A 22,116-nucleotide genomic window follows, 5' to 3' on the forward strand; every position below is an offset into this window, starting at 1 on the left:
GCAGAAGACACCAGGCAGGGGTGTAGATGGTCATGGCTGGTGGGCTGCCCACGTGGGAGCCTCAGTTTGTGCAGTTCCTAAGGAGGCTTGACTCGCTACAAACCCTAAGGACCAAACCACGGAGCACCAAGAAGTAGGTACAGTGTGTATCTGTCTCTGCTGAGTTCAGGAGCCATGTTTAGAACCATGTAAGTTCTAGGGCAGGCCTCCACAGTCAGGGACACCCCCAGAAGAGAGTTGATGATGTGTCTCCTCCATCACTGCCCTTGCTCTTACCAAACCTAACAAAAGAGATCCAACAGGCCACCTTTAGATACATAATTCACATATGTAGAGCAGGAATGTCAAGCCCTTCATTTGCTGGGCATTCTCAAGTTTTGTCATTCTGTCCTTGTGCAGCCATGAGGCTTATGGCCAACAGATTGATCTGAGACCCAGAAAGCTTGTCCCTTGGTTGAAGTCACCCATCTGTTCAGCAACAGAGCTGGATCCAAATCTCAATTCTTACTATTCCCAGCTCTGGGCATTTCACTGCCTCCTTCTTAGAAATAAATTATCTTCTGATGCTAAACATTTTAGGTCATTTAAGGGATCATTATTTTTATTCTTTATCCAGGTAACTGTGGTCAATTCTGAAGTGCATTTTTTGGGAAAGTAGCCAATCTGGGGTCACTAACATTGAGCTCCCAAAGTCTGAACCCTTGTAAATAGAGATCAGTGTATCATATGTAGGTCAAGGAAAGACATCTTAGCCAGTCAGCATTCACAGGCAAGAGCCTCTAGCTAGACAGGTTGGGAAATAGTTAAAGTGTTCAGTCTGTAAGTGTGCCTAGCAGGAAATGGAGGTTAAAGACAGTAACACCAGCAAGGCTTTCCAAAGACCTCTTTTTCATTATGGAACAGTATATTCTGAGTCATATAGAACCTTGTTGTAACTAAAAATTGGACAATAGGGTGCAATCAGTAGATTTAGAAGCCTCAAGTTCAAATCCTGGTTCTGCCACATAAGTAGCTGCATGGCCACTGTGTTGTCTGGGGTGCAGTTTCCTCAGACGTTAAACAGGCAGTTTATTAAGGATGAAATGAGCATGTCTGGAAACCTAGGGCTTTGTGGCCAAGCTAACATTTGCTGAATGCCTTATTAAAATCTGCCGAGTGCTGTGGCTCATGCCTGAATCCCAGCACTTTGGGAGGCTGAGGCTGGTAGATCACTTGAGGTCAGCAATTCAAGACTAGCCTGGCCAACACTGTGAAACCCCATCTCTATTAAAAATACAAAAATTAGCCAGGCATGGTGGTGGGTGCCTGTAATCCCAGCTACTCAGGAGGCTGAGGCAGGAGAATCGCTTGAACCCAGGAGGTGGAGGTTGCAGTGAGTCAAGATGACACCACTGCACTCCAGCTTGGGTGACAAAGCAAGACTCCATCTCAAAAAATAAATAAATAAATAAATAAATAAAATCTGCCACTGGGAAGGTGCCATCTCTGGCTGGTGGGTGGTACTTGCTAACGGTAGGCTTGCAGCAGCAGTGCCCTCTGCCTCCTAAATGGGAGCTCTCCCCCTATGCTCCATTTCTCCTTATTTTTTGTCTCTCGTGCTTTTGCTGTTGTCTTGTTCATTTTGGGGGAAGGGAGGAGATACAGGGATCCTCGTATTTCCATTTCACTTCTCCCCAGTTCCATTTCTTAGTTGAACCATATTTTCTCCAGCACCTGTGCAGCATTGATAATGTACATGATATCTATGGGTCCAGGCCCTGCACACATGGGCCTCAGGTTGGCAATCTGTACCTTTGCCCTTGGTGAGTCATTTAACAAGAATGTCACTGTGTGGGGTCTGCCTCCAGCTTTATGTCTGACACATACAAAGGCCTGGATGGAAATGGAGTGAAGGTCTCCCCTTTCACTCTCCAGCAAAAATGCAGTTTATTTAGGGGAGAGGAATTCTTTCTTCGTAAGGAAGGGCAGGTGCCAGCACTTGTCTTAGGGAGAAGTGTCTCTCAGGGGAAAGGAAAATGGAGCTGTAACAGGGTCACTTCCCTGACTGCATGCCGACTCTAAACCCTATCCCAGTATCCGGGAATGAGGTGTTGGATCTGCTCAAGTGCTTCCTTTCTTGTCACTTCCCCTCTCCATGCCCACCTCATTTGGGTGAGCAAAATAAGACAAGGCTGTCTTGTGTGTATGGTGTGCCTCTGTCCGAGGGGCGGGCAGATGGCTGGCCTCCGCCTGAGGGGAGGCCAAGAGGTCCAGGAGCTCTAGGAACATTATAGAAGGTCTAGGAACTTTCCCAGGCCACACATTCAGAGACTCCTGCTTAGTGGCCACCCAGTCGCTATGTCAACATCAGCCCTGATGGTAAACGGCAGCTTTTTCTGTAACAGGAAGAAGGGCACTTACTGCCGGGAGACCCACCATCACAGGTCATTCAGGAGGTTTCATCTCATGGAGGCTGGAGATCAGAAGGAGAGAGAGTGACCACTACTTTCTTTGCCAGGGCCTAGGCAAGAACAGATTGCACTTTGTGGCCAGACGTGCTTCTCTGGTGACCATTGACATTTTAGTTGATTGATTCTCTGTTATGGATTCTTCCTTGTATTTTTTGTAGAATCAGTACTCTTAAATCTTGTGTGTTACAAACTTGCATGGTTGATATATCTGTTAAAAGCCTGCCAGCTGAGTTTCTTGTCCTCATTGTATACAATTATTGTCATTGTAGTTTGTAACTATGGTAGAAATATCAATGTCCTAGTTCTCTAAGGCCATTCAGAGGTTTAGGGTAGTTGGTACTAAAATGAAATCACTGATAGGAAGAAAAGCTAAATGATAGTAAAACTATTCCTATAAAAGAAACAGAATCCATCTCATCTTTTGCAATAAGGATTTTTCCCCCTTGAGACTGAAAAGATCCAAATATATTTTAAAGATAAAACTGTCAAAAGTTAGCAACTAAGTATGAGAAGCAATGAAAAGCAAGATTAAAATTTACCTCCAAAGTTCTCCAGCTCCAAGATTAGGATCATGGTAATGCTATTGACAGGGCAAGGCAGAGGAAAGGGAGATTTTATAGATAAATCTATAAATTTTACAATGTGCCTAAGTTTAATTAGGCATACTGTACATTTGATACATTCTCTAGATGTAAAGATGGAGGAGATATAGTTCTAGTGCTGGCAGTTGAAGGCTTTTATTCATGCATATGGGCTTTTTTTTTTTTTTTTTTTTGAGACAGAGTTTTGCCCTTGTTGCCTGGGCTGGAGTGCAATGGCGTGATCTTGGCTCACTGTAACCTCCGCCTCCCGGGTTCAAATGATTCTCCTGCCTCAGCCTCCTAAGTAGCTGGGATTACAGGCACGAGCCACCAGGCCTAGCTAATTTTGTCTTTTTTGTAGAGATGGGGTTTCACCATGTTGGCCAGGCTGGTCCCCTAACCTCAGGTGATCTGCCCATCCAAAGTGCTGGGATTATAGGCATGAGCCACCAGGCCTGGCCAATGTGGGGTTTTATTAAGAGCATACAGTATAGACATAAAAGAATAGAGTCAAGGCTAGATCTTGAGAAAACATGAACCAGTAGAAGGCAGGAAAAAAACTGGAGAAATAATGGAAAAAAGGGGACTTCAGAAATATTCGCTGAAAGAAGGGGAATACAAGAAAAAGACATCATTTGGGCTTTATGGTTGATTCATTAAGTCATTGTTTATTTTATTGGCTTCCTTCTATAGACCACACAAAAGAAATACAAGCTAAGCACATAATGGCCCTTGCCTTCAAGTAGCTCCTAATCCATTTATAATCTAGTTAGTCTCCCTCAGTGGTCTTGGTTGTTGTTTATAGAATGTTAAAGAGTGAAACGATCAAAGATAAAACTATCAAAAAAAAAAGAATTTTCCCCCTTGAGGGTGACAAGTGCTGATGGCTCTGACATCCAAGGATGTGAATGAAATTGCATTATGTATTTATTTATTTATTTGTTCATGTTCATATATTTTTGTTCCTTAAAAAGCAAGACAGTCTTTGAAGAGTATTTTCTATTAAAAATATAGGCGGAACACAAGCCTCTGTTTCTAGGGAATTATCATAAACATATAAAAAATACAAGTTCCTGGTGAAAAATTATAGAAACCCCCACAACAGTATTCGGTCACCTAAATTGTGGTGACATTGGTCATTGTCTTAGGTCTGCTACCAAAAATAAATTCACGTTCACACAGTTAGCTTTAACTCCTAGAAATCTGGGTTAAAATAAGGATAAGAAAGAGGAGTATCGTTTCACACTGAGAGTCCTGCAAGCCACAAGACTGACAGGCCAGTGCTGCATGAAGGTCCAACAAGAAATGAGGAAAATGAGAATGCCCAAGCCTGGGAAGTAGTGTTCATTTTCAGAGGGGATTCTAATGACAATCAGAAAATGAAAGCCAAATTGCTAATCTAGAGAAGACATCAGAATTTTGTTGAAATTCTTTTTAGGGTAGAAGACAAGAATATCTACTAAAATTTGATTAGTTATTTGCAGGTGATAGATTTAAAAAGCAATTAAAAACTGGAGATTTTGATTCTCTCTGTCTGTCTCTCTCACACACACACACACTCACTCACTCGCTCTGCCCTTCACTCTGTTCTTGTGGTCGCTGCAGATAGACTCTGTATGATCATATGACCATGGCCTCTCCATTCTGAAAAAGAGTTGACTTAAACCAGACTGTACCTGTAGATCTTAGGGTAGTCTTCCTGAAATGCTTGAAAAATTGATCCCGTTTTTAACAATTCAAGGAGAATCGGTGGAGATTCCTGAGAGCTGAAGAAAGGTCAGATAATTGCTCATTTTTTACAAAAAGGGAAAGAGAAAATTCCAGAAATCAAGGTTTAGAGAAAGTGTCCAGCAATCTGCAGAAATAAGTTGAGGTCATTTTCAGGTGGTACATGGAGAATCGGGGATCCTCTTCAGTGAGCTGCTTTTCTTAAATCTCGGCACATAAAAATATGCATGAGTTTATGGTGTCTTAGCCTTGTTCTGTTAAAATATCTAGAGCCAAGGATTCTTAGGCTTTTTTGGCTGGTTTGTATATTATAGTTTTTCTTTGGAAAATGCTTAAATAAATACAGAAACTAATAGCAGCATCCATGTACCCATCATCTATGATTGACTAATTTTGTTAACAGTTTATTCTATTTGCTTCAGATGCTTATATTTTAAACAAACATGCCAATAATAATACATTTTGTATCTATTCCCACTCCTATTCTCTCTTTGCCTGTGTTATAGATGCCAATGACTATCATGATTTCAGCATTCTTCATCTTTTGTGGGTCATGGGCCCCTTTGAGCTAAAAGCCCGGGGTCATTTCTTGCCTTCTGCAACCGTCATCAAAGAAACATCAGCACAGACACACAGGTTGATCCCCAAACTGTTAAGAGGAGTCACAGACCCACAAAACCTAGTTAGAACCTTTTGGTATTTAGAGACTCCAAATGGAGAACCCCTGCCTGGGGAATCCTTTAGAGAATTCAGTTAACTCTCAACAAACATAGGATCTAATTTGGACAGAGCCATCTCCCCGCTGCCCTGAGAGCTGCTTTATGATGCTTTAGAGATGTCCGTTTGAATGATGGTGGCCTGCGTTTGCTGTTTGCTCGTTTATCATAGAGGATTTGTATTGCAGGACAAAAAAGCCGCTACTTTGCCTCTGCAACTATCACAGTTCAGTATTTCTGCAAAACCAGTTTGAGATCCTTGGCAGGGCTAAAATTATCCTCGCTTCCACTGGCAGAGCTTTAATTTGGATCTGTCTGTTGTCTGCTATCAGAAATCATGTTGACTTAATGGCAGAATAAAAATAGAACTCCTCTTCTCCTCCGTTATCTAAAGCTCGGGTTCTTTATCAGGGCTGTTCCCTGTCTGAGGGCTGTCATGGTGTACACTTCTCACCGAAGGCCCTCCTTTTAGAGACAGAAGTCTTTCATCATTCCACTCTGTGGGAATGTTGGTAGAAGTATGTGAACAAACATCCTTCCCTTGTCTTGAGCTTAGGGGAAAATCATTCAGTCTTTTGCCATTAATTATGAGTGTCCGCACCATACCTTTAACCCTTTGCTTATTCATGCTGTGTTGGCCACTTTAGAGAAACCATTTAACAATGCCTATGGACTGCTTAGCTACTGAGATCCTGAGCCATAACTATTAATAACCTGGTAGTTTACAGCATATATTGTTTCAGACAAATACGGTACAAGCCTTTTGCAATTAAGTGGTGACAAATGCCACCATCTAAGTCTAGAGCAGTGGTTTACAACTATGGCCACATGAGTCACCCAGGGAACTTAAAAAATCCTTATGCCCAGGCTACACACCAGAAGAATTTTATCAGTAGCTCTTTATATATAGATATATATAAATTTATATAATCTCACCACAGCTCTATAAGGGAAGACTGTTGTGGTCGCTTAATAAACTGAGGCTTAGAGAGAGGCTAAGTACCTGTACACAGGTACATTGATATTGACTGCTGAACCTATGCCTAACTAAATTGCCTGCCCACTGGCTGTCTTGGAAAGTAAAAGGCATTTATCCCCTTCCTTCTACTTCTCCATGGCTCTAGTGTTCTTTTGGAACTGGTCTAGGAAGCCATCATAGTAGGACTTGTCCCAATAATGTATTGGTTTGCTTTTCACTCATTAATTCATTTGTTCATTCAAAGGTCTGTGCTGAGTTCTTAATATCTGCAGAATGATATATATATATATATATATATATATATATATATATATATATATATATATATATATAGGCCCTAGTGTGAGAGAGTGAGAATCACAGAGCACCTGGAATCATCATGGAACAGTAGCAAATATGAAAGAAGTATAACAGATTATAAGACGAGGGAAGATGAGGATAGATACATGTGAAGTAATGCCCCAAGATTATTGACTAATCCATTTGTGCGTACGCATAATGTCATCTGTACACTGCCGTGTCTAGGGCTGGTCATGGTGTAACCCATTGACTCCTCTCATCGGTTTTTTTCTAAGCTTTCTTTATAGTCATGGTGCAAAGGGGTTAGTCCTGGGGTCTAAAAACCATCTTTGCAGATTCCTGAGAAAGACTGTGCTACCTGGGCAGGGGAAAGGAGTGTGGGGCACCAAGAAGGGAATTCACATTTAATGAATGTCTATTGTGTTCCAAGCATTGTGAGAAATACTCCCCATGTGTTATTCCATTTTATCTTTTTTTTTTTTTTTTTTTGAGATGGAGTCTCACTCTGTGGTCCAGGCTGGAGTGCAATGGTGCAATCTTGGCTCACTGCAACCTCTGTTCAGGCAGTTCTCCTGCCTCAACCTCCTGAATAGCTGGGATTAGAGGCACCCGCCACCACACCCAGCTAATTTTTATATTTTTAATAGAGACGGAGCTTCACCGTGTTGGCCAGGCTGGTCTCTAACTCCTGAACTCAGATGATCCACCCGCCCCAGCCTCCCAAAGTGCTGGGATTACAAGCATGAGCCACTGCGCCCGGCCTCCGTTTGATCTTTGTGCCAGCCCTGAGACATAGGCATTATCCCAGCTTTACAGATGAGAAAACGGGTTTAAAGCCAGTAATGGATGAAGCCAGGTTTGAACACAAGTTTGTTCATTTCCAAAGCTGATGCTTTGTCCCCTACTCAGAGGCTCCAAAATTGTGCAGAGATAGACAGCAGTTATACTTCTCTCCCGACTGTCTGAACATTTCTAAATCTGAAGATCACCATTGGGAAACGTGAGAAAGAGATAACAGAAAAGAGCACTGGAAGAAGAATTTCAACATGAGGAAGGGATAGGATGGTGTGCACCAGAATTTAGATCCCTGGTGGAAGATGGGGAAGAGCTCTTATCCTGTGTCATGGTTCCATTCACGGATGAGTTTGAGAAGAAGTCAGCTGGGGATGTCTTAAAGGTGTTTAGGATTCTCAGTACCTTTTTTTAAATCCATAAAAAACAGAAAGCAAAAGACAATTTTTGAAAACCTTTGAACTAATTCAAAAGAGAGGGCAAATCCTCAGGACTTCTCCCAGGAGAGCTTGCAGTCAAAACTCTGGAAATGGATTGTTTTCTCAAGAATGATCCTCCTGAGCAGTTAGTTGTTGCTCACTTAGGGATTTCGTCTCAAGGACTTGAGTGGCATGTTTCCTCTGGTCCTTTATTTTGTCACAAGTACTGATTGGCCCATAGCTTGGGGCTTTTGCCTTTACTCAGCATGTTCTTTTTTTTTAAATTTTTATTTATTTATTTATTTATTTTAAAGACTGACTCAATCTCTCTGGCCAAGGCTGGAGTGCAGTGATGCAACCACTGCTCACTGCAGCCTTGACCTCCTGTGCTCAAGAGATCTTCCCACCTCAGCCTCCTGAGTAGTTGGGACCACAGGTGTGTGCCACCATGCCCAGCCAATTTTTAATTTTTTTTTTTTTTAAGAGATGAGGTCTTGCTATGTTGACCAGGCTGGTCTTGAACTCCTGGGCTCAAGCAGTCCTCCCACCTCGGCCTCCCAAAGTGCTGGGATTACAGGTGTGAGCCACTGTACCCAGCCAGAATGTTCTTACAGTTTGGTTAAATTTCAGGTGCATGTGTGTGTTTTATGTACAAATAAAGGACAAATGAAGGTCCAAATAAAAAACAAGGACTTTGTCTCCTTTATGATCTTTAGGAGCTATGTCAGGAGGGACCTTAGAGGCACCACTGGTTCCCAACCTTTTATTTCTCACGTGGGGAGATTGAAACCCAGTGAGTCGTAAGGGTTTTCCACAAGGCTCTGAAGTCACTTGGGACAGAGATGCAACTTAAAACCAGGTTGCCTGACTCCACATCCAGCAAGAGGAGTGTGCTGCTTTCCTGTCCCAGTGGTTACTATCCCCCTCATGCCTCTGACTTGTTCTTCACCTGTAGATTCTTCAGAAACCAACCCCAGAACTCAAGCAGCAGCTGGCCGCTTTCTCCAAGCGAGTCGCCGGCGCTGTGACAGAGCTCATCCAGGCGGCGGAAGCCATGAAAGGTAGGCTGGATTCTCACGTCTTGGTGGAGGGCAACCCTCCCAGGCAGTGCTAATACAGCAGACTGAGCAGAGGAAAAGCACAGACGGCAACAGCCTTTAGCTGGCAGATGCAGCCAGGAATACAGTGAGGACTTTCTGCAAGCAAATGGGTTTAGAGTTAACTTGAAAAAGTAACATCCTCCCTGAAGCAAGTCTTTTCTCTAGTCTTTGTATTAAGTGCTTCTACTTAAATGGTATCCTCCACCTAGAACTACTCACTTCCCTTGGAGTCTCCCCATTTATTTTTTGTCTGCATTTTCATTCATCAGGATATTTATTCTCCTTCAAATAATACTTCATGTTTTGAAAATGATGCTACCTGAAAACATTGTTTGGACACCTTTTATGTTTACATAGAAGCAATCAACCCACCTGGGAAAGGTCTTCTCACCAATTTCCTTTACTTTGAATTAAGGTGAGGGGTCAGTCCTCCTGGGTTCCAGGGAGAAGAGAATGGCAAATTCCTGTGTGACGTACAGCATAGTGTAGTGTCTCCTGAGGATGCTTACTTAGATTCATGAGCTTTAAGTTCAAAGTCAGAGCAAAGCTCAAGCCTTGGTCCGTGAGATCATTTTTGAAGCTGCTTGGTGACTGCTCTGTGGAAGGGCCATACACGCAACTGATTTAGAAAACCAGGATTAGCACCCCCACCCCCCACCCCCATCCAGATGGCCTTTGTGAGAGACGGAAGGAAGGTTCCTTAGGACAATGCAGGTCAGGCTCCTGGAGCCTTCATGCATGCAAATCCAGATAGTGTTTTTAATTAAGCCAGTGCCCCGAGGTCTGCAGCTACCAAGAATCACCTTCTTTTGGACTGATTCTAGGAACAGAGTGGGTGGATCCAGAAGACCCAACTGTCATTGCAGAAACAGAGTTACTGGGGGCTGCAGCATCCATCGAAGCTGCTGCTAAGAAGTTAGAGCAACTGAAGCCAAGAGCAAAACCAAAAGTAAGTGTTCATTTATGGTTGGCTGTCCGATGTCAGTGGGTTCTTCCAGAGGGTGGCTGTGAAATGGAGCTAGGAGTGCTGCAGGGAGCTTGGCTCCTTCCTCATGGTCAGACTAGCAAGCAGAAAACTGGATCTACCTGCCCGGCACTGCTTTAGAGTATGGGGGTAAAAAAATGGCTGATGAGTCTTTCAAGTTAACCACCCAGAAAAATTCCTCTGAGTATCCAAAGGAAGCATTGGGGCATTTGCAGTCTTGATTTAGTTCATTATCTAAAGCAGGTGTTGGATGCTTTCTGTCAGAAGTTGCTGTTACTGGAGAGGAGATTGTTAGCCTCCAATTTTCTGGTTTCTCTTTTGCTTTTTACAAAGAAATAGCACTGCTGGGAATCAGAGGGCAATGAGAACTTCAAAAGTGCACCCATTCCAGGCTTTTTCAGTATATGCTGGAGAGGATGGGTAGCTGGTATGTTTTTTCCTTCTGTGTTTGTCATGTAGATAAATGTTTAAAACTTAAGATTATAGGTATATGTGAAGAGAAATAGCCATTTAAAGGAAAGAGATACTTTTAGATTAGGCAGGAGGAAGGACACTTTCTAAATAAAAGGATGACAAGCTAGTGCTGTCTCCAGGGGCAAAGCCCCAACCCTGTTAAGCTAATACCTCCTACCCCACCTTCCATAGCTGTCTTCAGCAGGAAAATGGTAGAACCAGAGGCGGCCTGTTTTTCTTCCTATTCAAGTAAGTCCCTGGTGGTGCATGTAACTCATCTATTTCCAAGGACCCAGATATACTAGGAAATAATATTTGGCTTTTCCCCTCAAAAAAGGGCTGGATTCCACCAATTTAGGTATACCTAAAAATTTACCTGTTTTTGTAAGACCAAGGGATGGAGTCTGGGCCCTGAAACAGAGCAGACCACTCAAAAGCAGTGCCTGGGCCAGTGTAGTGTATGAAATAAACACAGACTGAGTCTGTTCAGCTTGGGAACATTATTAAAACCTTCGAGTGCTTAGAACCAACCTCCTAATAGTCGCTCTGGACTTAGTAAAGGCACTTAAACGTTTTCTCATCAAGATGTAACTTAAGGATTTGGGCTTCTGATTGTGGGGTTTACCAGGGCTCTGTCTGCTGGACTCTACCTGAGAGTCTTGGGTTGCCTGATATTGTCAGAGTTTTCTTAGAAACTTAAGAGCCAAGTGTGGGTGTTGGGACAACTCCATTTTCTGGTTACGCCTTTCTTTCTGCTTTGTCAGTCAAGTTAATCGTGAATGAAAAGTGTACTTTAAACTTAAGAGTCAACCGTTAACTAAGATTTAGAGGTTTGGTGCATAATGTTTTTCCATTTCCTTGTCTGATTTATCACGATGGCCTTTCTTGGGGAGGGCTCTGTCCGCTAATGCCGAAGCCATGTCAGTTGACACATTCGTTCTCCTGGAGAATTAGCCTGGTGCTAATTTAACATTAACACTTCACCATATTCTAAGAGCTCCTGTTTCAATGTCTTTCCCTTTGTCCTTCCGCAGGCTCCTTCTGAGCTCTTGTCTGTCTCTGAGTCCTGGTTTCCCCCTGTCTGGTCGTTCACTTCACGACTCCAGATGGGAAAACAAAATTATTAAAGTTCCTACCCCATAGGATTATTGTTATAATAATTAAATAAGATAGTATAAGAACACTGCCTGACATACAGTGAGACTTGGTAGATAGTAACTATATCACCATTATTATCACCATCATCACTGAAAATATATGTCTGGGACTTACTCCCTAGGAAATGCCTGAAATAAAAATTATTCCACTGGCGCCAAAGAAAGAAAAACAGGAAGCTCACATTGTTCAATTGCCAAGCATGTGCCAGGCAGTCTTCTAGGTACTTTATGGGAGTCACTCATCTGATCCTTTGAAAAAGTCCATTAGAATCAGAAGCACCAAGAGGCGAATTACCTTGCCAGGGTCCGACCACTGTCACTCAGCTGGGAGGGCTATGTATGGCCCTGGGTGGCAGTTTCAGTCCATACCAGCCCCTGTTTCCCACCCCATTGTCAGAGAAGGCTTGTCTAGTCTCACAAAGGCCATTTGTAGTTTATGTGTGCCCTTTGAGCTACTAATCCCACCTCTGGGAATCTCTCCCGAGGAGGAAATCCAAGAGGGGAAGAAAGTTGTGTGCCTGTGAGAGGGTTGTCCCTTGCAGCCTTGTTTGTAGTAATGAGAACTTGGATGTGGACCAAGTGTCTCCTGGAAGGAATATTATGCAGCTATGAAAAATAATGGTTGCTAGGACTGTGTAGCACGAAGAAAATGCTCATGGTATAACAGAAAGGATGCAGAATTATGTACTTACTATGATTACAACTCTAAAAACTCACAGATGAAGAAAATAAGTAGGGAATGTATAAGAACGATGATGGAATTGGGATGATGGAAGGGTCTGTGTTTTAACATTTTATAAAACAAAGGTTTAAAAAATAACAGCACCTTAAAAATTAATGACTGCTGAAGTAGGCCTGTGAGGACTCCCTACAGTACTCTAGGATCATACAGCCTTTGTGTTTACATTGAGGGTTTTTACAGGAAAGCCAAGGAGTCCTTCGGCCAAGGTCAAGGTTAACATAACTGATGATGTGAATCCTTTGTTTGAGGGTTCCTACCTTAGCTCACTCCCATCGTATTAGGAAGGGTGATGGGTACTTCTAGAATGCTTCACAATGGTCTGAAGTCTTTCTCTGCCTGATGGCCAGAGGTGGATATTATCTATGAAACTGTTTTGGAAAACCTTCAACCCAAACCATAGTTTTTGTGCCTAATAGGGCACATTGCAATAACTTTTGCATGAAATATCTTCCTTGCCTTTATAAAGGAATTTATTTCCCCAATTAAAAAACAGTAACAACAATCTGCACCAAAATCAGCCAGTCTTTTGAGTTTAATCACTTCTCTCCATTCTCTCCCAAAACCTTAAAAAAATCCTCAGGGTACTGTAAGTAAACAATTGCTTATTACATCCCTATAACCCTACCCTGGTACACACACATGCCTTCAGTGTAAAATGGATGTGTCTTCCTTCTGGGGAGTATTCACACTGCTTTCAGGAAGAGTTTGGGGAGGGACAGTAATTTTGTCTAAAATGCTCTGCTCACCACCGTCTCAGGTTGCCTGTTTTTAAAGGAGAATGGCTCATGGTCTATGATGATGATTCTGGTATATTTCCACCTCAGGCTCTTAAAACTTAAGCATCACTTTTTGCCTGGAATCTCCCAGACATGCACCATTGAATCTGCTGTTCACCTGGGGAGATCAGAATGTCAGTGAGCGCTGGTGCATGTGCTGACAGTATTGTTAATGGCGCCGTTTCCACATCTGCAGGCAGACTTGTGCTCCAAAGACAGTTATCGGAGTTGCTGCAAAAGTGACCACCCCCTGCAGCCGTAACCTTCAATACTGTGCCTAGTCTCGAGCTCAGTCAAACCTGGATGCCTTTTCTGCAGGCCTCTGTGTGATATGTTTGATATATTAGGTTGTTATTTAATCCAACTATATATCAAACATATTCCTACAGTGTCTTGCCCTGTCTCCGGGGGTTCCTAATAAAGTTTATAAGGCAACAGGAAAGAACACGTTAAAATCACAAGTAGATTTAGAAGGTGGAGCACTCATTACAATTCATGTTATCTTCCATTTCTTCTTATAGCATTTGAGACCTGTATCAGTATTACTAGATTACTTGCTTATTATAGAAACAATAAGTGTTGATGTTTCACAAGAGCCTGGGGTATTCTGTGTGGCTTAGTTTTGTGCAGTGATGAATCCTTAAGGAATTCAGTATGCTTGGTGGAAAAAACGGTTCCAACCCATGTCTGTGACACAGAATAAAGGTCAGGATTATAGCCTCAAACACATCTAGATTCATGTTTCATTTTGGTTCATTTTTATCCTGATCTTCAATTTAGAAGTTCATGTCAGGGTTTCAGCAAAAATTCAAGGAGCACAGATCAGTTTTCTATAACTTCCCTTTCCACTCACAGTAACAGAATGTATAAAGCAAATCCGCCATACCAGCTGCATGGATACTGAGTCAGTGAGCTTTGTACAAACCTTGGATATAGGACTAAATATATCTCATGAAGGTAATATAATGTTGACTGAACTCTTGAATTTCCTGTTATAGGTTAACTTGTCAGTGGAGGTTGGTAATATTTAGAATAAGCCAACAATCGGAAAGTAATATCATAGCCTAATTGACTGTGGCAGGAAGTTTGGGATTATGATACAGAAAACATTTTTTCTGGTACGTAACAGCCTTCTTTGGTTGGTTTTGACCTCTTCCTTATAGAAAAGCCTGTGAAGTATGTGTGAGTTCATTCTGAGTTCTCTCAACAAACAAAATACTTTGTGAGCACTGCTTTCTGGAAAAAGAACTACTGTTCTCAATGTTTTGGAGGAGAAAAGGTGTAAGCAAATGGTTTAAACAGGTCAGTCATGAAAGCTTCCCCTTACTTTGTCTAGAAGTCATTGCCACATTGCTTACAGGTGAATGCATAGTGACAGGGTCGCCAACAGCAACATCAGAGAGGTGATGACACAGGAGAGGGTCCTGTGATGTTGGAGTCCTGGCTTCTGGAGTTACACAATGGAACCTGTCTCTGGAATCCTTCTCCATTGAGAAGCGATCTGTGTGTGTTGGCAGGTGCTCTGTCAGGCGGGTTTCAAGATGCTGCCCCAATCAGTCCCTCCTTCACACAGCTAGAGAACACCGGCTTTGGTTTTGAGTCCAGTTACATTGTTTGACTGAAATGGCAAATGGCCATGGAAAAGAGACAGCAAGTTATTACGAACAAAGAAAGAAAAACATGGTTTCAAAAGGACCTGCAGATGAAGCCCACTTGTTTGAATTGATGTGATTTTCTTGTTTCTTTGGGTGACTTTGTCACTGACCAGCATGTTCTCTGTAGTGATTAATGTGGTGAAGGGAAAAAGGAACCAACGGTTCAGGAAGGAGGAGGACAAATACAGCATTTTCTGTATGGCTGCACGTGGGCTTTGAGTGGCACTCATTGGTTCCAGACCAGGAGCACACAGGGTGTGAAAAGCAAGTATGGGGCCGGGCGTGGTGGCTCACACCTGTAATCCCAGCACTTTGGGAGGCCGAGGCGGGCGGATCATTTGAGGTCAGGAGTTCGAGACCAGCCTGACCGACAGCTGGGTTTCACCCAGTCTCTACTAAAAATACAATATATATAAAAATATATATATATTTTTATATATTATATATATAAAATAAGTCAGGCATGGTGGTGCACGCCTGTAGTCCCAGCTACTCGGGAGGCTGAGAATCGCTTGAACTTGGGAGGCGGAGGTAGCCGTGAGCCAGGATCGTGCCACTGCACTCCAGCCTGGGTGACAGAGTGAGATTCGGTCTCAAAAACATAAATAAATAAGAAAAGCAAGTATGGGAGACTCCCCTCCAGGGTAGACCAGTAGGCCCTTGTCAGATCCTTCACAGACACAGAAAGGGGGCTTAAGATGTAGGGAGTTTATCTGATACATCTTGGGAAGAACCCTGTTATCTTTTGTCTGTGCTTTCTGTATCGACATTCAAGGGCCCCTTAAACAGAAATAGTGATTAAAAGATTATTTCAGTGGCATTGCTTTCCATTTTGAACACAAAAGTAAAGCAATGGATACTATGGGAAAACTACTCCCAAGATACTAATCATGCCGGTGCGGACCTTTTCCAGCAGACACTGCATGAACTCGCGCGTATTCCTCAGATGCGGAGGGTGTGGTCCCTCCCCAGTCACAGGCACAGCCATTTGGCAGTTTCTCTGCCACCCATTTTGCCTGTTTAAGGTCTCTCTGGAGCTTTCCCTGAGACAAGGCCAGCTGCCCATGCCTGGCTCTCAGCAGTTCCAGTTGTTCTGGGAGGTGTACCTTTTGTTTGAACTAATAAAGGTGGCAGTCCTGAAGCCACCCCATCCATGGGTCCTCCAGAGGAGAAGCTGATCTAACTTTTGCACAGTTTGGGGCTTTGCATACAGGCTAAGGCCTCCCTCAAGGCACCTCTCAGTTCAATACTAGAAGCAAACTAGTAGCAGCCAAACTTGCAACAAAAAAAAAAAAAAAAAAAAGAGAAATGTGGCTGCCTGCTCCACTCCGGCTTCCAACTGGCAGGAAAATGCCTCACTCCTGTTGTGGGAGTTCTAGACACTGGCCTCCTTTTTTCCCTCAAGGACATTTAAATTAAATGCAAAATGTTCACACTTTAAAAAAATATATATCCAAGAGGATTTTTTAAAAGTTTCTGATACACTATGACCTTATTTTTAGTAGCAGGCATTCTGCAAGACTCTGAGTAACGCAGAGCAAAGCGTGAGACCCCACTGGAAAGATGACACTGGGGTGGTTCTTCAGTTTGTGGAGCCAGTTGTGAGAAGGGCGACCATTCTGTTTTTAGCTCTCAACAAAGCATTCCCTCAAAGTAAGTTTTCAGGGAGGGAGGCAAGCCCCTTGGCCATCTCCTATGCATGCCTATTGTCCTTCACCTTCAAGTTCATTGGCGGAAGGAGCTGTGGGGTTGCAGGGCATAAGAAAAGGCCAAGAAAAAGACCATGGGAGGACATTCTCTTCCCCTGCCCGACACTTGCCCAGGACCTGACAAGGACAGTGAGCAGGGGAAGTGGGTAAGGACGTTGAGGAGGAGCGGGGGCAGTGGGGGATGTTGGTAAGGATATTGAGGAGGAGGTCAAGAGAGATCAGAAGAGAAAAGGTAGTTCCTGCTTATTTTAGTCACCGCCTTCTAAGAGAAGTTTAATTTGGAACTGTCCATGTCTAGGCAAAAGGACCAGGAAGGTTGAGTTGCTCCTCAAGTGACAGAAAACTGAGTAACTGATACCTGGAGAAAGGGCAGCGAAGACTCCACAGTCACATAGTCAAAGTACAGAACAGTGACTACCACCCAGATTGTCCCACTCCTGGTTGGGTGCTGAGAGAGGAGCTGGTGCCCATCTATGCTGTTTGGTACCTGACGCTTACTGATTTGTGGGTTTCACTTATAATGAATTTAGGCTGTAATCAGAAATAGCAAGAAGAATTTTTATTGGAATTATGGATACATAACAGGGTTTAGACAGAGAAACAGATTAATTTAGCCCCAAACCTGAAAAAACAATTTTTGATAATGAAATTGCTAATAGTTTTTGAGCATCTCCTATGAGTCAGCCATGCTTTACATATACTAATCACGTGCTTGTAATGACTCCATCAGATAGGTTAGGAGGGGAAGTAGGCTTAGAAGATGAATGAATTAGTGTGAAGACCATGTTCTCAGAATCCATGAAAGGCCAAATGCCAAAAGAAACATGAGGAAAGGCTGTCCCTTTTACCTTCTCCACTTTCCACACCACTTCCCCTAGCACCACCATTTCCTCTTCCAGGGGACATATAGCTACTGAAACTTTAAACCCATCAGAGCAACATATAGGGGTCCCAAATACTCTCCCAACTGGGAAACAGGGGAAGGGAGCCAACCCAATATACAGCCTTTCCCAAGAGGGATCTCACCAGACCACTGACTTTTTAAAGGGTGAGCAAGGAAGGTCAGCATGCAGGGAAGAGGTCAACTACAGGGTACTCAGACCTTTCTAGAAGCTACCAAAAAGCCCAGGTAGGGATAAATCTGTCCTCAGCAAGAGTTGGCCAGACAGCCCAGGAAAGACGATTGCTTAGAGCTGATGGGCACCTGGCCAAATAGCCTTTTCAAATGGAGGGGAAGGGGGAAAAGAACAGTATATCAAAGGAGACGTTAATTCAGCATGCAGAGGCAGCAACAAACACCTTCATTAGGCAGAGTAGAAGCTTAGTTTGTACATCTGTTCACTCTTTTCCCCAGTGCTGTCTTGTTACATAAGAGTGCCTCTTGGTAAAATGCCACTGTGTTTACATTTGTATGTCCATGCATGACTAAATGTCACAAACTGTGAATCCCAGTTGAAGGCTGCAAGTAGAGTGTACAATTAACCCACGGCCTCAAACAGGGCAGGAACCTGCTCATAGCTGTGTGTGCATATGTCCACCAGGGCTCAGGAGTGGATGCTAATGACATGGATGCTTACTCTGTGTATTTCTCCTTCTCCTACCTTGTGCGTTGTGCTCTGGCTGAACTCTGGAACTTGGGAAATGCATTTTGAATGGATATATTCATTCAGCAAATGTTGATCATCACATGGGCTCCTTTGCCTGATTTTGTGCTAGAGAAACATAGGTTGAATAAAACACAGTCTCACCTTGGAGGGGATCACAGGCTGGTAGGATTAAGTTAAATGGTGTTTGTTTTCCTGAGTCCAGGCCAGCATTTCCTACAGAGTAGTGTGTAACCACCTCTGTAAGAAATACAGATTCCTGACTCCCACCCCAGACCTACCAAAACAGCATCTGCATCTTTAACCAGATCCTCAGGTGATTCTGCAGTGAGGGCTATCCATTTATTTATTTATTTATTTTTCTTTAAAATTTTTTTCTGTTTGGTTTTTGAGGGTACATAGTAGGTATATATATTTATATATATATAATATATATTATATAAATTATAATATATATTTATATATAATATATAATATATTTATATATGTTATATATAATAATATAATATTAATATAATATATAATATAATATATAATATATATGTTTATATATAATATATAATATAATATATAATATATATGTTTATATATAATATATATTTATATATAATATATAATATATATTATATATATATATAAAATACATGAGATGTGTTGTTACAGGCATTGTATTAGCTTGTTCTCACACAACTAATATAGACATACCCAGGACTGGGTGATACATAAAGAAAAGGTTTAATTGACTCACAGTTCCACATGGCTGGGGAGGCCTCACAATCATGGCGGAAAGTGAAGGGGAAGCAAGATACATCTTATATGGCGGCAGGCAAGTGGGCTTGTGTAGGGGAACTCCCCTTTATAAAACCAACAGATCTCATGAAACTTATTCACTATCACGAGAACAGCACAGGAAAGACCTGCCCCCATGATTCAGTTACCTCCCACCAGGTCCCTCCCATGACATGTGGGGATTATGGGAGCTACAATTCAAGATGAGATTTGGGTGGGGACACAGCCAAACAATATCAGGCATGCAATGTGAAATAAGCACATCATGGAGAATGGGGTATCCATCCTCTCAAGCATTTATCCTTTGGGTTACAAACAATCCAATTACACTGTTCTAATTATTTTAAAATGTACAATTAAGTTATTGACCATAGTCACCCTGTTGTGCTGTCACACGTAGTAGGTCTTATTCTGTTTTTTTGTACCCCTGAACTATCCCTACCTCCCAGCCCCTCCCTACCCTTCCCAGTCTCTAGGAGCCATCCTTCTACTCTCTATGTCCATGAGTTCAATTGTTTTGATTTTTGGATCCCACAAATAAGTGGGAACATACAATGTTTGTCTTTCTGTGCCTGGCTTATTTCACTTAACATAAGGATCTCCAGTTCTAGCCATGTGGTTGCAAATGGCAGGATCTCATTCTTTTTTATGGCTAAAGACTATCAATTTATCCTGTTTAATGAAATTGTTTTCTTAAGTTCCTTGCTTTAGCTTGATGCCAGTAGTTATAGAGAAATATAAATAGCCACATGCACAGGATTAGTCATAATCTGTAAAAGATTATTTTAGCGGGTCTTTACATGATCCAATTGCGGAAAGAATGAAAAACCCAGAAGCGAGGATTCTGTTATCCCCTTTATAAACCAGAAGGACAGATCTGACTGACCCTGGTCAGGTCAGTAACATCTCAGCTAAAGAGGACCTTACGACACCAACCAGTTGAGCCTCTCTGGTGAGAAGGTGAGAATGAGAGCTCCGTGAGAGGGGCCCAGCCTGCAGATTCTTCCCCGGAGTCACTGTGCACCATGTTGTTGTTCTTAGTCTCCCCAGTCTCTCAGCTGCAGTGGGGACTGTTCCATTAACAAATTCTGCATTTTAATTGTGATTCTTTTATTTAGGAAAGTCCTTTGAAGACCAAGCCAATTCTGTTTCCTTCTTGTGATATGGTTAAGTGTGTGTCCTTCCTACCTTCTCCCCTGTTCCATTCTGCATGCTAATGGGAGCTGGAACTGATGGGGCACCTGGGTTTTTGACCATATCTCCTTGGCTTGGAGAGATGCCATTTTCTCTAAGGCTAGAAGTTGTATGGTATGAGGACACATTAAGTATTGGTGTCTGATTTCAGCAGTAGAGATAGGGTAGGCAGTGCGTCTTAGTCATAAACCTGGCATACAGGAAAATAGGGACGCAGCAGTCAGAAGGCAGGTTTCATCAGGGTACTCTGCCCAAACTGTAGTATCTAACTTTAGCCCTCCATCCCTGTGCCATCCCAGTCAGCCTTTCTAGGGAGAATCTCTAATACTTTCTTATCAGAGCAAAGGTCTCCCAGAGATAAGGCCTTCTGCCGTGTCTGTTTTAAAGCATAGAGATGTTGTGGGAAGAAAAATAAAAATTCGTCAAAGAACATTACAACAGTTGCCATTACCAGAAAAATCTGTGGGTGTCAAAAATATTTCCAAGTCGAATATCTATTACAAGCTTGTGTTTAAAGAAAAAAAAAAACTCCCAGGCAGCGGAAGATGTGGGAGAGGCTCTTAAAATCAGTTGTGATGAGATGATCCTATCAGATCTACCCCTGCTAAAGACTTAGCACTTAATTTTAAAGAAATTCCATTTTTGAAAATCTTAAAATTTGGGAAATAAAAAATCTGACAGAGTATTCCACACTGTAAAGTGGACTCGGGCGTGGAACCCATAGTGTAGCTGAGGACACCTGAGGCAAGAGCGTGAGAGACTTCAGGAGCCGCCAGGAAGAGCTCCCACAAGCCTCCGTTTCCTCATCTGCAAAATGAGATGAGGAGTTTGGAGTCAAAAATTCTGTGATTTCCCTGGTGCTTTAATCTGTTATGTGCCTGACATTCTTTGGCAGAATGAATTTCCAGAAAAGCTCTTAATCTCACGGTTATTAAAATATACATTATTTAATATATATAAATTAGAGCCTACTGTAATTTATTTGGGGACTGACTACACAAGAGTTCCTTTTATGCGAGAGTGTCTTACAATGGATCATTTCTGTATTTCAGTCACCAAATTCTATACTCCACCAGTCCAAAATGAGTCCAGTAGAACTAAATTCATTTCTGTCCTGAATACTCTTAGAGCAAGACTTGGTCAGCAATAAGAAAGAACGCACAAGTCTGTCTCAGAACTTCTGAAATGCTACCATCATTCAGATCCATTAGAAGTGCATTGAAATTGTATTTTGATAATGTAGGTTATAAAGAAAAAGGATTAGCACCTTTCATGGTTCAAGATGTGGCATTATGAATGGAGAGCTGGAGAAGACTTGTATCCCTCCTGTCCGACATTTCACATGGGAGCGTTAGCAAGCTGACTGTGAACCTCTGGCACAAACCATTTCTCATTGATGCCCCAAGGGGTGGCTTTGGCTAGTTAAAGTGCCTCATTTTGGAGTCAGATTTAGGTTTAGATTCTGGTTTAGATGCTTCATGCTGCCACATCACCTTGGCCCAATCATCTACCTTCCTGAGCCTGGGTTTTCTCACTGTAAAAATAAGGATAAAGATAATTCCAATATACGATCTTTTGTTTTTTTTTTTGGTGAGAATTAAGTCATTGTATGTAGAAGTGCCTAACAAAATACTTGGTACACAGTAGGCACTCTTAAAAATCTACTACTGTTGGCACAAAGTGTGAATGTCTGTAATGCCACTGAATTGTACACTTAAAATTGGATAAAAGGGTAAGTTTTGTGTTACATATATTTTACCACACATACAGAGAAAAGTATTGCTGGGCCTGGCCATCATCTCTCAATGCCTGAAAGGTACCACCCACATCTTCAACACTGTGTGACCTGAGGGCAGCTTAACCAAATTGACCTAGAGTCATGGAATGTTGTCACACAGGTCTAATCTGACCACCCCCGGCAAAACTGTGATGCTCCAACCCATGAGCCTGGGACCACAGTCTTTATATTTGTCCCACTTCTCCAAAG

At 42.4% G+C, this 22,116-nt stretch overlaps 1 protein-coding gene and 1 non-coding gene across 14 annotated transcripts in view; both read left to right on the forward strand.

The window, feature by feature from the left end:
* Positions 1-22,116, forward strand: part of TLN2 (talin 2) — a 452,474-nt gene that overhangs the window by 420,663 nt on the left and 9,695 nt on the right. For all 13 annotated transcript variants that reach the window (XM_063698575.1, XM_055364066.2, XM_055364059.2 and 10 more), the window contains 2 exons: positions 8,921-9,026; positions 9,890-10,014. In XM_063698575.1, the coding sequence (XP_063554645.1) occupies positions 8,921-9,026; positions 9,890-10,014 (231 nt within the window). The remainder of the gene's footprint in view (positions 1-8,920; positions 9,027-9,889; positions 10,015-22,116) is intronic.
* Positions 13,492-13,576, forward strand: MIR190A (microRNA mir-190a). The gene has a single exon (NR_106220.1). It is a non-coding gene; the product is annotated as a microRNA mir-190a (primary transcript).

This window comes from Gorilla gorilla, chromosome 16, assembly GCF_029281585.2.
Source record: "Gorilla gorilla gorilla isolate KB3781 chromosome 16, NHGRI_mGorGor1-v2.1_pri, whole genome shotgun sequence".
Lineage (NCBI taxonomy): Eukaryota > Metazoa > Chordata > Mammalia > Primates > Hominidae > Gorilla > Gorilla gorilla.